The sequence below is a fragment of the Lepisma saccharinum genome, chromosome 22, assembly GCF_977018435.1.
Source record: "Lepisma saccharinum chromosome 22, izLepSacc3.1, whole genome shotgun sequence".
Taxonomy (NCBI): Eukaryota; Metazoa; Arthropoda; class Insecta; order Zygentoma; family Lepismatidae; genus Lepisma; species Lepisma saccharinum.
Genome location: NC_139250.1, coordinates 17,986,833 through 18,004,439, shown reverse-complemented (window position 1 = coordinate 18,004,439; position 17,607 = coordinate 17,986,833). Strand labels below are relative to the sequence as shown.

General features: G+C 39.3%; 1 protein-coding gene across 2 annotated transcripts in view; it reads left to right on the top strand.

The window, feature by feature from the left end:
* Ac76E (adenylate cyclase type 2 Ac76E) overlaps nucleotides 1-17,607 on the top strand; it is a 943,073-nt gene that overhangs the window by 760,155 nt on the left and 165,311 nt on the right. For both annotated transcript variants that reach the window (XR_014443972.1, XM_083143984.1), the window contains exon 10: nucleotides 3,226-3,384. Coding sequence is in view for 1 of the 2 variants with exons in the window: in XM_083143984.1 (XP_083000110.1) it covers nucleotides 3,226-3,384 (159 nt within the window). In the remaining variant the exon portion in view is untranslated. The remainder of the gene's footprint in view (nucleotides 1-3,225; nucleotides 3,385-17,607) is intronic.

Genomic DNA, 17,607 nt, shown 5'->3' with positions numbered 1-17,607 from the left:
CAATTTTGCCAAATTTTAAGAAATTTGTAGTTCACTGGTTCCTGTAGCGGCTCTTGGTGAGTTTAGATGACGAGTTTCTAATTTATTTAACATCCGCCTTGAAAATAAATTGGAGAACTTTGTCACATTATCAGGAATTTTTTCAAACGTGCTAATCAAAACATGTATTTAAATCTACATGATATACTCCACATCATTGTAATCCAAATGTACTTTTCACTAAACTCAGAAAAAATACAACGCATATATACGATCATTTTGCGTGTAACAAGAATCTATAGCCGACTTCCATGGCTAGCATACCGTATTACAAAGCCAGGGCTCCTGGGTTCGAATCCCGGCATGTGTATGTGTGTTCTTTGCGAGTGTCCCTCCATCAATATCATTATATCATCACTCATCCTCATCGGCGTGATTACCGAAAAGTAGCAGAAAGCGACGGTAAATAACAAAAATCATGCAAGAGTCTGTACTTTTCCAGTTATCGCCATTTTCTTTCCTCGTTGGAAATTGCGTTCTTTATTGCTCTACTCGTATGTCATAAATGAATAAGATTATGGAATACAGAATATTTTTTTCCAGCGGTTGGTAATTTTCTTTCTTATGTTAACTTCATTGCTTCTGGCAACTCTTCATTGTTTACCGTTCTCCGGAGAGAGGGCCAATTTCGCCTAGGGGGTGGGTTTCTGACGACAAACCCTCCGTCCTCCCAGCCAGAGATCCCGCGCGTGTTATTCCCACAGTTCCCTCGCCTCTTACCCCTCGCGGCCGCGCCTGAGAATGCTCTACGTCTCGTAAAGTGGGAGGACGGCGCCCCGCCAGATTTCTCTCGAAGTTCCGTATTCCCCCGCACGGTGGCGTGCAAACTTCACAATTATCGCGGAAGATAACCAACGATCTGAAAGCAGTGGAATATTTGCAATTCAGACAATGTAAAAGCTAATATATAAATATTAATGTAATGTTTGTTCACTTGTGGTTGCACATGGCAGTGGGGCGTCCGTATCGTCCTTACGACCGGCCGCCCCTGCTCCTGTTATTCTTTACCTTATTTTCTGTAATATATATGGTCGTATTCTCCGAAATCTCATACTCAATACATTGTGATATGTTCCTCGTGAATAGGGGGAAGAGTTTTGTTTAGTCTTTTGTGTTAAATATTTGCGAAGGACCTATTTATATACGTAAATAGGAGGAAGATTCATTTTCAGGTGGGATGTTATCGGATTTTGTCTGATAGATTCCTTCAGTACGCATGTCCAAAATAGCCGTCTGTAATGGCGATAGGGGCAAACGCTGAAGAAGAAGAAGCTCATTGAAGCAAATGCCTTTTGTCAGTAAAGCTCTTTTCCTTGACGCCTCGTTTCGTTGCTATGAAGTCTCGTAAAACGGTGTTTTATCCTGCTACACATTTTAGAATTGGCACTAGTGAACTGACTGACCTTACATTTACTGTAAACAAAATATTTCACTTATCTGTACACGGTGTTTTTTAAAGAAAAGTTGCGGTACTCTTCAAATTGGTTTGTTCTTGTTTTCATCCTAAGAACTACTCAATACATTGTGGTATGTTCACAAATGATCACCTACCGGTACGGCGTACCGTTGCGTACCACTAGAAAAGAATCACTGTATGTAAGGTAGACATACGCTTGGTATATATGAAGAAGTCTCATGGCAAAGTCAATTTGGATCAAGATTTTTTTTTCACAAAAGTTTCGAACAAGACCGAGAGTGTCGATTTTACAGAAGTTCGTCTCATTCTTGAACTCGTTTCGACAAGATTCTGTCACGACAGACCCTTGTCTTTCCTCGGCCCAATCTTAGCCTCTGACCATCATACATGGATGTCCTTGAATCCTAACTAACAACAATGGCTTACTTTGTTTTTTGCTTTCAGGCCAATCAGACGTTAGGAAAAACCTTGTTTTTTCCATTGTCTATCATGGTGCTATCTAACCTCCAGGCCAGTGTGGCAATACAGCCTATTGGGGAGAGAGAAGCAGGATCGCCTGTCAGCAAACCTAAAACCACGATACTGTACAGATTAACATTCCTCCGTGGATAGGCTGTCTGGTGAATGCAACAACTGCTTGCAGACGTCCTCTACTGTTTCTGAACCACTTAATCCTCCCTTAATGCTTTACTAGAAACTGCAAGTCGGTTCATTGTTCAGCTGTAAGCAGTGAATCGATTTTTTGGTGTTGGAGATGTTCTGTCCAAATCCCTTGCATTGTATTATGGAGAGTGTCTCGTAAACCGTCTCTGAAGCGTAGAGTAACGAAGACATCGCAACGAATTACAGTTCTGTATTTCAGAGGTACACTGTGCGCATTACAATTATTTCAAAGATACACTATACACATTTCATACTTTCAGAAGTACACTATTACTTTTTTTTCAGCTCGAAGTTCATCTCGACTAATGCGATTAATCAAATTTTTTCCATTGATTCATCAGTTTTCCCATCATTTTATAATCTCATGTTCTCTCGCTTTTTATTTGTATTACATTTAAGTAATGCTCTATTCTCCTGTCCTATTTTCTTATCATTTTTTAAGCAATGTCTCTTAACGTTTCAAAATTTGCGCAACTGTTTTTTTATTTGTCCGTATTCTTGCAATATGTTTTAAATTTTAGTTTTTATCTGACATTACCTTTGTTTTCTACTTACTTTAATAGTAGTCTCCATATTCCTTCATTTTTTCCCATTCTCTTTTCCATTTTCACTTTATGCCTTTGTATATTTTTATTGTAATCTTTATATTGTTTCATTTTACCGTATTTTTAAAGTTTTTTCCTAGACTTCCTATCCGCGTATTCTGTTATTGGCGTTGTTACATTTTATCCCAGTTTTTATCTATCCATTTGATTCCAGTCATTTTTCCTTCATTTTATCCCACGATTTTTACCATTTCAATGCATCCAGTTCTATGGTTTCATTTTCATTTTAGCCCAGGTTCTTACCCATTCATTTTATCTGTTTCTATCTTTGGTATTAATTTTTCGCTTTTTCACTTTCTTGTTTTCCACCATTTCAACAATTGTAGCTTAATTTTTTTATCTTAACTCATCTTTATTTTCTTATTGTTTTCAGTTCGTTCCGAGTCTTACTGTTATCTTAAGTGCAGTATACTAATGGCTGTGCTGAAAAATGGTATCTTTGTATGTGTGCATTCTCACTTGTAGCAGTGTTTCCATCTGATAAAATCTTCATCATTTCAGATTTGTCCGTGAGGCTACCGGCTTCAACGTTGACATGAGGATAGGGATCCATACAGGCAACGTCCTCTGTGGAGTCTTGGGGCTGAGGAAGTGGCAGTTCGACGTATGGAGCGATGACGTCACTCTGGCTAATCATATGGAGTCGGGCGGTGTGCCAGGGTGAGTATTTCCACTTCGTTCCCAATCTCTATATATATGAAAATGGATGCATGTGTGTGTTTGTTCAGCAATAACTCTTGAACGCCTGGAGCGATTTCCACCAAACTTCGTACGCGTATCACTTGTAACCTGGAAATAAATACTGTGGGGGTAAGAAACCCATGGCACCCCTAGGGGTGGTGGGAAGGGGTGACATGTAAAAATAATTGAGAACCACCGATATTAAATTCCGCGCAAGCAGACATCCGTGATTCTATGCAATCCGCACAACGATAGTGTTTCTCGGGTTGTCTAACATTCAGGCTGTGTTGCGAATGGATCCATAGGTTTTCGTGACTCCCAATGCGGTTCAACTCCAAGTTCATCACCTATCGGCATGGGGGGTGAAAATAAAATGCCACCCACACATGACCTAGATTAGTGTCGAATCCATAGTTTTCGGAGTCGCTAAGCTAATTGGTGACATTTACAATCACATTTAAAATGAGTTACATTTTACACTATAGTTAGAATTCATTATTTTCCTGTCTAATACAAGATTGGGATAAATAAATACCCGGACAACGCCGGGTAATCAGCTAGCCATTTATACAAGGCGGTCATAATTTTCTTCTTCTTCTTCCTCTAGTCCCCTTCTGCCATCATAGCGTAGGGTTGGTTGCCTCGATCCATCTCCTCCATTCCTGTCTGTTTCTCATCATTCTCTTCATCATATTTATTGTCTTATTCCTTTCTCTTCCAATCTTTTCCATTCTGTCTTCAAACATTATCCTTGGTCTTCCTTTACCTCTCCTACCTTGCACCTTTACTTCTAGAATTTGCTTTACCTTTTTGTCTTCATTCATTCTGAATACATGTCCCCACCACATTAGCTGTCTCTTTTCAATTATTTTCTCTAGCGACTCCTGTTCCACTTCTCTTCTTATTCTTTCATTCCTCACTTTATCTCTCCTAGTCTTATTAACAGCTCTTCTAAGGTATTTCATTTCACTAGCCTGAATTTTACTCAGATGTTTATCTTGAAGTGGTAAACTTTCCATTCCATATGTTAATGTAGGGACCAATACTGATTTGTATAGCTGCATTTTTGTCTTTACTGCCACTTCTTTCTTTCCCATTATTGTTTTACTGAACTGATAATATACTGTATTTGCTTTTCTTTTCCTATTTAGGATTTCTTCATCACACCTACCATCACTTGTTATGATGGTTCCTAAATATTCATATTCATCTACTTCTTCCAAGTTCTCGTTTCCATATCTAATTGCTATTTCATGATCCTTTTCTTCTTTTGCCACCTGCATTACTTTACTTTTCTTAATATTAATCTTCATCCCTTTTCTCGCAAGTTCTTCTTCCCATTCTATTACGCACTTCTGTAGATTCTCTTCACTGCTAGCAATTAAGACTATATCATCAGCATATAGCAGTACTTGCATTTGTACTACTCTCATATTCCAATATCCTATTTGTACTCTTGGCGTTCTTCTTTTCCAAATTTTAGTTATTTCATCCATTACATTAATGAAAAGTAAAGGACTGAGACTATCTCCCTGTTTAATTCCTTTTTCTATTTGAAATTCCTTAGACTCGTTTCCTTCTATTCTTACTATTCCTTTTACATCCTTATATACACTTCTTATTGCTTTAATAAGTTCCTTAGGTACTTCCTTACTTTCTAATGCCTCCCATAGATATTTTCTAGATACCGAGTCAAATGCCGCTTTCAAGTCTAGAAATGCTAAGTATATTCTTTTATTTTTGTCCAGCATTTTCCCCATCATTGTTCTTAATATAAAAATGTGATCTTGAGTCTGTCTCCCAGGTCTAAATCCAGCTTGTTCCTCTTCAAGTTTTCCCCCTATGATTTTTCTCAGCCTCCTTTCCAATATATTCGTATACATCTTATATACCACTGATGATAGACATATTGCTCTATAATTATCACATACCTTATTACTCCCTTTCTTGTGTACTGGCACAATTATGTTCCTTTTCCACTCTTCTGGTATAGTCTTAGTTCTCCATACTCCCCTTAATATATTCAGTAGTATTTCAGCCATTCTTGGGCCTCCATATTTTATAAGTTCTGGTGCTATTCCATCCCATCCTGATGCTTTCCCAATTCGTATCCGTTTAATTACTTCTCTCACTTCATTCTCTGTTATCATCATATCTTCTTCTGCATGCTCCTCCTCTTCTCTGTTTCTTATTCTCTCATCCTCCTCCTGTTCCTGTTCCTCATCTTGTTCTTGCTCATTTGTCCTATCCTTGAACTTTTCTTCATAGTATTTTCTCCATTCCTCCATCACATTCTCCCTTCCCATGACTAGTACATTTTCCTTATTTCTTATAGCTCTTGCTGCTTTTCCCCATTTTCCTTTCAGACTTTTGACCATATTCCAGAACTGCTTTCTATGTTCTACAAAACTTTGTTCAATATCATTTCCAAACTTCTCCCATGATTTTCGCTTTGCCTCCTCTACAGCCAATTTACTCTCATTTCTTTTTTGCACATATATTAACCTATGTTCCTCTGATCATAATTCTAGGTAATTCTTCCATGCTTTCTTTTTCTCTTTCACTTTCCTCTTTACTTCATCCGTCCACCAATTAGTTCTTTTCCTTTTTTGTATTCACCCTAACTTTGCCACATACTTCAATTGCTGCATACAGTATCACTTCCTTAAATTTTTCCCACATACTGTCAATTTCCATTCCTCTTATTTCCAATTCATTCAATTTTTCTTCTACTAGTTCCTTATACTGTTTTCTCTTCTCTTCCTTTGCCAGCTGCTTTACTTGTATCTTTTCAAACTTCCTATCTCTTTCTCTATTATTCCTCTTAAATCTTGTTATAGCTATTTGTAGTCTGTGGTCAGTACTCAATTCAGCACCTCGAATTACCTTCACATCCATAAAGGCATATCGAAGTGCTCTTGCGTAAATTATGTAGTCTATTATACTCTTTGCCTCCCTTCCCTCAGCTTCATAAGTGATTTTATGAATTTTATTATGCTGGAAAAAGGAGTATCCCTGTAGCAATTGGTTCTCTACACAGAATTCTATTAATCTTTGTCCATTTTCATTTATCACATTTTCCCCTCCATATGGTCCCATACAACCATGTGACCTCATCTTATTGTTTCCAATTCTACCATTAAGATCTCCCATCAATATTACCTTCCTGTTCTCTTCATTCTCTTTATTCACTACTCTTTGTAATTGAGTATAGAAAACTTCTTTCTCCAATATGTCCTGATCATTTGTCGGGGCATAAACTTGTATTATTGTTATTCTTTCTTCCATTTCCAGTCTAACTACTATTATCCTTGAATTCACTGGTTCCCATGATTCCACCCTTTCTTCCATTTGCTCATTAACTATTATTCCAACTCCCTCCTTAGCTCTTCTTCCTCTACCTACTCCAACATATCTCAGCACATATCCTCTTTCAAGGCTCATTATACCACTGCCTTTCTTCCTTACTTCACTTAGTCCTAGTACTGCTAGTTTATACTTTTCCATTTCTCCTACAATCTCCACTTCTTTTCCATTAATTGTTTTAATATTCCAAGTTCCAATTCGGATATTCCATTTCCTTGCTTGTCGTCTTTTACTAAAATCCATCCTTTCCGAGGCTACCTTTATTTCTCTGAATCCGCTAGTTTTAGTCTGGTGTGGGGGATTAGCCCAACGACCAGGCTGATTTTTATTTTCAGGGTTTTCTCCCATATTCTTTGGTGCTCCCACACCCATGCAAGGCAGCAGTTGGTTTTGGATATTTGACGGAGATATCCAATCCGCTTCTTAGTGGCTCATATTGGCCACTAAGGTCGTAACTCTTCCGCTTCCATTGCCGTTGGGATTTTCTCTATGATCCTCTTCCGCCTCTGGAACCGTTGGTCTTCGCCCTCCGGGCCGGCTCTCTATATTTTAACCCCTAGAGAGAGGGTGGCCCAGTATTAAGCCCCCAGGCACTGGGCTCCCTGTTGGTCCACGGGTCCTTATTATATATTCGGACCACCCCACCATATCTGGTGGAATCCCTCATCCGCCACCCGAGGGACGCGCCTGGTAGAGGTCAGGGTCCCCATGGATGGATGCATGTGTGTATATGTGTGTGTGTGTTCAACAATAACTCTTGAACGCCTGGAGCGATTTCAACCAAACTTCGTACGCGTATCACTTGTAACCTGGAAATAAATACTGTGGGGGGTAAGAAACCCATGGCACCCCTAGGGGTGGTGGGAAGGGGTGACATGTAAAAATAATTGAGAACCACCGATATTAAATTCCGCGCAAGCAGACATCCGTGATTCTATGCAATCCGCACAACGATAGTGTTTCTCGGGTTGTCTAACATTCAGGCTGCGTTGCGAATGGAATCCATAGTTTTCGTGACACTCCCAATTCGGTTCAACTCCAAGTTCATTACCTATCGGCATGGGGGGTGAAAATAAAATGCCACCCACACATGACCTAGATTAGTGTCGAATCCATAGTTTTCGGAGTCGCTAAGCTAATTGGTGACATTTACAATCACATTTAAAATGAGTTACACTTTACACTATAGTTAGAATTCATTATTTTCCTGTCTAATACAAGATTGGGATAAATAAATACGCGGGCAACGCCGGGTAATCAGCTAGCTATTTATACAAGGCGGTCATAATTTTGTGGATGGAAAATGAAGATCTGCCCCACACAAAAACCTACCTTCCAAAATAAAATCAACAATACGTCACTAAGAGGGCACCCCCCCCCCCAAAGCAAAAAGCTTAATTCGCACAGTGGCTGCAGCGTTGCGAGAGGGGCTGAATGGAGGGAGCATTGAACTGTATATAATTGGAACGCTCGCTGCAACGCTGATCGGCGACGAAAAGTGAAGTGATTAGTTCCTCCAGCGAACGTGGGAAGAAAACGTGGTAATCCCATAAGCTAATGCGTATTTACTCTCTTTTTTGCTTTCGAATAGGGTAAAAATAAACATAATTTAACCATGCATTCAGTGCTATAAGTGAATGTCTTATTAAGTGCTTCCTCGCTATTAATAGTTGGCATGTGTTTTTTCGAACAATTTATCCAGTCTTAAGTGTGGTTGAGCATGGTACGGTTGTGTTGGGCATTTGGATGTACAAATCGTGTAGATAATTGCCTGGGGGTATAATTTTTTTCCGGTTTCATTCTTAAAATATGTGTAAAGGGGTGACCTTGCACGTAGTACACCCAATTGTCAAGCTCACTTCCACGTAGTACACCCAATTGTCAAGCTCACTTCCACGTAGTACACCCAATTGTCAACCTCACTTCCATGTAGTACACCCAATTGTCAAGCTCACTTCCACGTACTACACCCAATTGTCAACCTCACTTCCACGTAGTACACCCAATTGTCAAGCTCACTTCCACGTAGTACACCCAATTGTCAAGCTCACTTCCACGTAGTACACCCAATTGTCAAGCTCACTTCCACGTAGTACACCCAATTGTCAAGCTCACTTCCACGTAGTACACCCAATTGTCAAGCTCACTTCCACGTAGTACACCCAATTGTCAAGCTCACTTCCACGTAGTACACCCAATTGTCAAGCTCACTTCCACGTAGTACACCCAAATGTCAAGCTCGCTTCCACGTAGTACACCCAATTGTCAAGCTCACTTCCACGTAGTACACCCAATTGTCAAGCTCACTTCCACGTAGTACACCCAATTGTCAAGCTCACTTCCACGTAGTACACCCAATTGTCAACCTCACTTCCACGCAGCACTCTGGACTGCATTTTGCAGACAAACGTGGCTCTGGCGACTGGCCCTATGGCCAGTATAATTCTGTGTGTTGTCCTGTCCTTATGTGTGCTGAGTGATCCTTTTACAGCCTCAGCTTTTAACGAAAGTCAGAATATTTTTAATCTGTTATTAACACTACATTACAATTATGTTATTTTATTTATGGTAAGAGGCTGGACCCCGTATAACGTGACGGGTGCAAAATAGCCTAAGGGCTGACACACCCAAAATTTTATATTCAAATTAAAAAAAACATATGTGTATACTACGCCTAGATATAGTTATTAAAAGTTGATGACTGTAATTAAATGTTATAGCGAAAGCTTTCGAATGTGTTTGCAGCCACGTGATTCATACACTGTCGCAAGTGATTAAACTTTGTATAATAACCAATTGGATTTCTTTTATAAATATATGTTCAAACCTAATAATATTACTTTAATCAATGCTGGTGTTATTATTGCATGCTATCATAAATTATAGTTCGGATTGACGATGCAATTTTACTTGTGGTTAAGATTTATCCAAGCGCATCCTTAAGTGCTAGCCGAAAAAGGCGCGTGCCTGTCTAGATTTCGTTTTTGCGTTTTGTTAGATGTAGCTTCCTTGCCATGTCCTTCACCTTTTCTCATTTTATGAAATTTAACCAACATATGTGTTAAATTTATATAATTGTCTATCTCGGTCGAACAGTAAAAGGAAGAATTAAGGTGTCCAAAATATATGCATTTATAACGAAACCAAAATTTAGTCTCACTCAACACAGAGTAAGATCGAAGTTTCTGTGCATACACGTGTACCTTTCAATCTATTCCATACGTTTTAATTATTAATATCTTTTCGTGCATTTGCACAGTTCTCAATAGTTTAATGCCCTCAGCTGGAACACAGAATGAGCGGACATTTCCATGTAGTGTCGCACTTATAAGTAAATATGGATGCGTGTATTAAAGCTGCATATTTCTTTTCTTCCTAATATTTCTTTGTTGTTTTCAACCCAGTCGTGCTCAGAGGGTTGCTCTGATATCAACAATAATATTGTGCCAAGTTGTAACACGATGTGGACAACAGCTGCGGAATTCTCAATATTAATCTACTTTTACCAGGAAGTTTTTTAAAGAGACATTGATATTGTTATATTAATCTTAAATCCCGTGGTGTGTGACTACAGTGACGTACTCAGTGTAAGTTTTTGTCATATATTATGGCTTATTTCGTACATAATCAGTCGTAAAAATGCATTAGCCGCCATAGAAAAATTCGGCTGCTTAAGCGTTTCTTCCACACTTCCTTGGCGTAACTAAGCGAGAGAATGCCTTCACTTTTGCGCCGTAAAGCAGTCCTTCCAGTTATATAGAGTTCAATGGGAGGCAGTGAGCCAGGCAGGGGGCTTCGTCGGTCGCGTTTGTGAAGTGAGAAGCCTGTGTGGGGCGCTTTCTTCCCACAGCATTTTTTACTTCTTAACGCACCATTAGGGCCTCCCCGATGGCGCAGTGATAGCGTCGTCGCCTTATAATCAAGGAGTCCTGGGTTCGATACCCGGTGGAGACACAGTGGTTCGTATCCCACTTTAAACTGTAGGTCCAGCCCCGATTAGCCTTCTTGTGCATATACTGAACTTAAAGACAACAAATCAATCAATTAACGCACCATTACACCTGCTGGAGGAAACTCCCATCACCCCTGAAGTGCAATAGACCTCACCTAACGTTGCAAACACGGGTACTATGAAGTTGCGCTTTTCTCCTCACGAAAAAAAAAGAAAAAATCCTGTACTTCGAATTTCATTTTCATGGAAATCCGGGAAAAGAGAGAGAAGAAGAAAGATATCCTGTTCCTCGCATGCATTTGCAATTTTATGAGAAAACCCGCTTATCTCGATTATGGAAATACGGTTTTCTCCATGGAAAGGCCTGATTCACTTCCCACTTTAATAAGATGTCTTCTTTTACCATTTTCGTTAAAAGCCAGGAATTCTTCTTCTTACCACTCACCCTCCCATTGAAATCAGGTTGTTCTCATTCTGTTTCCCCAGAGTCTCAATCTCTGAATTCTTTCTCCTAGAATTCCATTAATTCTGTAATCCAATCATTTATTTAAAAGCATATCCTTGTGACTTCTGCCCTCCAAGACTAATTCAATAAGCATTATTTTGATATAACTCGGTTGATGTACTACGTTCCTCATAAGAAACTGGGATGTTTTTCCCTCATTTCATTTGGGTTGGAACATCTTCCTAGTAGAAATTCATAAAAAGAAAAAAATAGGTCGTGACTCAGAATTTGCTTTCGTAAACATATCGTTTTATGCTAGAGAATATGTTCAGCGTCATAGAATTGTTCTTTGCAGTTGTGGATGAGTCTGTGCTCTCGAAATCTGTTGAGGTTTCACTAGCAATACGTATTATTATTATTATTATTATTATTATCATTATTATTATTATTATTAGAGCCCGGAAGTTTGGCAAGATGCCTCTTTTTATCTACTGCATATATTGATAAAATGTTTCCGGACATAAGTTTTTTATGTTGTTTCGAATGTTTTAGAAGCCTTTTCATTTTGCCTATTTTGCCTATTTGGGACCCGACTGCCTATTTTTAATTATAATGCCTTTTTGCCTTTTTTCAATGAAATTTGACAATTTCTTTAAAAAAATGTGTATATAAATTAGTTTTCTCCCAAAAAAACGTTGTTGGCATTTATTTTTCTTTCGTTTATTATGTGAATAATTTTCGCCTTATTTAAGTAATATTGAACTGAGGTATGTTTCAACATTGCTGAAGGATAAAAGTGTGAGAAAAAGTATTTCATGCTGATTTAGGATATTGCCTTTCGGTTAACATTTCCTTGTGCATGATTGACTGCTGAAAACCTGTTGCAGAACACCTGCACAATTACGTCATCATGTCCAGCGTCCATGTCAGGAGGTTATTGGCAAGGAACAACACTAATGCCCAAGGGCCTTTGCATGGACCCCAAAATCAAGTTCTCTATATTTAGTTTAGTTCTGCACTTTGGAGGGAAAGGATCGTGTAGTTGTCATCATTGCTTATATTTAGTGTGCGTGGTTACGTGCGTGAATTTGGTGAAAGCACATTTTCGACAGACGGTACTATTCTTCTCTGCAAGATATGTGAAAAAACAATCAACCATGAGAAAAAATACTTTATATCTCAGCATGTGTCAACAGCAAAAAATAAATCTGCAGAATTATGATCGGACTGAAGAAGATATCCCTAATTTGAACAGTGGGCACTTCATCCAACAGGCAATCTCAGTTTTCTCTTGAACTGTGCAAAGCTTTCATGGAAGCAGGAATACCTTTCTGGAAAGTGGAAAACAAGTCACTGAGGAAAAGTCCTGGAGAAATACACTAAAGAAACCGTGCCGTCGGAATCTACGCTGCGGAAAACATATTTAAGCGTCTGCTACGAAGAAGCTCTGCAAAGAATTCGTGCTGAAGTTGGTGGAAAGAAGATCTGGATTTCAATAGATGAAACTACTGACGCTATGGGACGCTACATGGCCAACGTCATCATAGGAAATATGAAACCAACATGCGTAGAATCCTCGTCATTTCTTCTCACGTCAGAACAACTAGAGAGAGCCAATGGTTCGTCAATAGCTCAGTTACTCTCAAATTCCCTACTTCTGCTCTGGCCATATGGTGTACATCATGATGACATGTTACTTTTTATCAGTGATGCAGCTCCCTATATGAAGATGGCTGCCATAGATTGAAATTTCTCTTTCCGAACATGCTTCATATCACATGTGTAGCCCACGCAATGCACAGAATCGCCGAAGATGTTAGAGTGTTGCACCCAGAAGTGGACAGGTTGATTTCGAATACAAAGAAGATATTTCTGAAATCTCCCTCTCGAACCCGAAAATTTCAGGAAGTTGCGCCCGAGCTTAGTTTACCTCCGCAACCAGTCTTGACAAGATGGGGAACCTGGATATCAGCAGCTATATACTATGCTAACAACCTTGAAAAAATCAGTGAGGTGATCGATGCTCTTCCAGAAAATTAAGCAGCTTCAATTCGTTGAGTGAAAAAAACTCCTGTGCTATTCAGAACTGAAGAATGAACTGTCGTTTATTTTTGCACATTATGGTGCATTGCCAGAGACAATTACAAAGCTAGAAGAAAGAGGTGAGACTCTTGTAGCATCCATGAAAATCTTCGAGGAATCTATGCAGCAGATGATGGAAGTGCCAGGAGAAAAGGGGTCAGCTGTTGCGGAAAAGTGCAAACGGGTAGTGAGTGCAAATGAGGACCTGAAACAATTGAAAACAATTTGTGATATTCTAAAAGGTGAAAATGCTGTTTCCGAAATGAGTCCAGCTACATTAGCTTGTTTTATGTATTCTCCAGTAACTTCTGTCGAAGTGGAAAGATCATTTTCTATTATGAAAAACATTCTCTCTGACAGACGACTATCAATGAATGTTGAGAACTTAAAAAAACACCTTGTAGTTATGTGCAATCAAGACGGAGAAAATTGAAATGCTCTTCCCAATGTAGATTTTAACATTTTGCCTGAAATTATAAATAAAAATAAGCGACTTCCAAATGTGCCTTTTTTCGGTTTATTTTGCCTTTTTTCATTTTTAGTGCCTATTTTCCACATTATAAATTCCTTTTTGCCTGCCTATTTTAACGAAAATAAATGCCTGAACTTCCGGGCTCTAATTATTATTGAAGACTCGGGCCTACCTATCGACAGCTGAGGTGGGTGATCATTCAACCAGTTACGGGGTGACGTGTGGTCAGCACGACGAACCCCCAGTCATTGTTGTAGGTTTCCGTGACCGTGATAAGTAACTCATTCGTAGCTCCCCAATCTCCTCACGATGGTGTGTGGTCCCATACACAGGCCGAAATCTCAGGAGAAAAGTTGTTACGCTTCCCCTAGGAGACTCGAACCTGAACTCGTCCCGTAGTCGTATCCCAAAGCATAACACCTTATATCGCACGGCCACGGTGCGGGGTTTTCACTAGCAATAGTTTGGAGAAATCTGCTGACCTCAGTGGCAGAGTGGTTAGCGCAACGTGCTACGACGTCAGAGGTCCCGGTTCGAATCCCGGCGTGGGCGTAGGTGTTCTTTGTGAGTATCCCTTCATCTATTTCATCGCATCCTCATCTTCGCGATTAATCAAAGGTGGCAGAAAAGCGAAGGAAAATAAACCAGGTCAGTCAGTCAGTCAATCAATTCGCGTAATGTTTTAATTTCACACTTATGTCCAGGTATATACTGCACTGAATTAATATGCGTACACCTGAATTCCAAACCCGCATCTTCTTGTTTACAAGAGGGCAATGGGTCTTCCCCGATTGAGTGGTGTTAAAGGTTGTCGCCTCGTAATCAAGAGACCCCGAGTTCGAATCCCGATGGAGATGTATTGTACAGTCGCTCGGATCCCATTTTAAACTGTATGTCCACATCCGGTTAGTCTTTCTTGTGTCTCTTAATTAATGTCCTCAAATCATCACTCATCTTCATCGCCGCGGTTAACCACAAAGTGGCTGAAAAGCGTCGTAGAACAAAATACTGTAACGTAGGAAGGCATTTTTGTCTAGCAAGCACAACACTTATAACCCTGTCTCAGTTATCGCTGGAGAAAGGTCGCGCATAGCGGAAGAGAAGGGGGGAATCAAGTGCGCAGAGCGAAGCAGTACACGCTGCTGCGAAGGCTTTTAACTGCAATTGCTTTCCCCCTCTACGCAATCCCGATCGTCTCGCGTGTTCATTGGTGGAGCTGTCTCGCGTCACTACTTGCGCAGAGACTTGTTCTCCTTCGTCTACTCCAGAGATAGTTGGAACAGTGTGTACATTTAAATGTTTGCCAACATCACAGCATTTGCATACATACAAGGCATACTTGATAAAGTGTATGCACAGGAAAGCATTTAAAGGACGCGACAAGTTAACGCTTCATCACTCTGTAGCTCTGCGCAGCCATATTGGAATTTTTCTTTGTAGAAGCAACGTTTATTGAATAGATGATGTAAAATTCGTTGCTACTTGAGCATTATATCGATAACACTGTATTTGGTAATATTGTAACAATATATCATTTCAATTTAAGTAGCAAATAGGTGGAAAACATGATGCTTGGTTTGTTCCTGCCTTCTGATTTCGTATTGCGCGCCTGCGGCCCAGACCGCTATGGGTGACGTTCGAGCTGACACTTGGCGGGAAGAGTGGCAACTATAATTCTCGGGAGCTTCTCGTTTCGGACGACTTTGCAGCGAGTTCTTCATCCAAATCTTGTACCAGGGAAGACAGAACATTACTCCGAAAGTACAAAAGTCGCCATTACTGAAACGTTTAGCTCGATTCCAATTTGACTAACATGGACAAAAACATGTTCCCGAGGCAGTGTGGCCACTGCCAGCCCAACTCAATGGGACAATGATGTTAATTTCTCAATTAACCATGGCAAGGGCCTCCCAACACTGTTGTTCGAACAGATTTTCGGGCTTGCCTTCGGCAAAGCAGATTACATGGCTTGCTTTACCGGATTTGCTTGATCCACGAAGCAAAGTAGACATTGTTTGTGTTCGTGTACAGAGAATCCCGCGTGTACGAGGCTAAACTGACCACACACGAGGAGAAAATGGACAATGCATGCATTCGGTTATTATCCAAAGTAATAGGATTGCAAGCACTATGTGATGAGTGGCATATGCTTTGCCCGTGCCATCCAGTCTTATAGTATACATTATATATTATACGAGGGTCATTCGAAAAGTAACCGCCGTCTGACTGTAAATAAAAAAAGCAGCATAGATACAACAAATTTTTACTTTACATCTAAAAGGTACAGCTGTCCTCTATGTTTCAACATAGTCGCCATATAAATTCAAGCACTTTTCATAGCGTTTAACCAACTTACCAATTCCTTCTGTATAAAACTCGGCCTCCTGGGAATTAAACCAACCTGTCACAGCATTTTGAAGATCCTCATCGTCAGCAAAGTTCCGTGCCCCTAGCCACTTATTCATGTGAGTGAACAGATGAAAATCAGAAGGAGCCAAGTCCGGGCTGTACGGCGGATGATCAAAAACTTAATATCAGTCTGTCGAGAGTTACTGAATTTTGAAAATTCACTCGCTTACGTTAACCGTTGCTTAATATATTAGGGTTACTCCATGTAAAAAAGTGCCCCTGAATCTCATAAGTTTAAAATTAAATTAAATGCTGAAACTTCATCCTACCTTGTGAATAAACAATCTAAAATTGTCATTTGCATAAAAATTCAAGTATTATACATAATTAAGTTACAAGGTAGAAGGTATTTTACATATTGCTCAGTTATTTTAACTTTTTGATTTGCTTTTGTTTTCTATTGTGTTCCACCCGTGACACCAAAAAACAATAAATTTCTCCTTTAACGGTTAAATTTCCCCCGGAACTTCACTAGAATATTCAAAGGCCAATTACCTTCTTTCTTTGTCCTAGAATAATCTATTTTTCGTCATTTGACAATTGACGGAAATTAAAATAAATGTCTTATTAAGTGACGAGGAAGTGTTTCATCTCTCCCACCCGTGACACAAAATTGTTCACTAATAGCTATAAATGTGGGAAAGCATTTTCAGGGTAGTTATGTTTAATCAACAGTGTGAATTTTCATATTTCATTGCACAGAAACTGTAAGAAAATTGTTGCTTAACTATCAGTAGAATAGGTACCTTTAATATAACATGACCTGGAATTTTGTGCTCGAGAATATACGAGGCACGTTCAGAAAGTAGTATTGATAAAGTAACAAAATAGGTTAGTTGGACAAAACCTTTTTACTCTTAAAGTAAATACCTTGAGCTATATTTTCAACATATTCACTGAAGTACTTATCGTACAGGTAGGCAAGTTTTGGGGTCATTCTAAATCTAGGCTCTCAACCTTACATTTTTTTTATTCATTTGAAACTTGGCATAGTGGAAGAACCACCTGAAGTAGGAATCTATGCAAAGTTTCAGACACATATCTCTTGTATTTCCGAAATTACAAGCTTGCAAAATGTGCGATTTTGACCAATTATTTCACAATCTTGTTAACTTTACCTTGCAATATTTCCTCAATCAGATCAGCTATGGAAGTGATTCAGACGTCGTTGAATAGGTCTTGAAGAGATCTTTCACACAATATCACATGCCAGTGTCAGGGAATGAATTTTGTAATGGTGGTGTAAACACAATATTCTTGTAATTGTAGAGTTATTATTTGCATTCGTAATTCTTAGAAATATATTGCCACTTAACTACAGTCTGATTAATAATAATAATAAGTAAAATTGTAATATTTTTGAGCAACTGAAAGTTTAACCTCTACTGTACTATGCCTATGCGCTCATGTGACTACTATGGTCATGTTACAGCTACATGTTACAGTTGTAATTAAAGTTTATTAGTAGCAGAAATA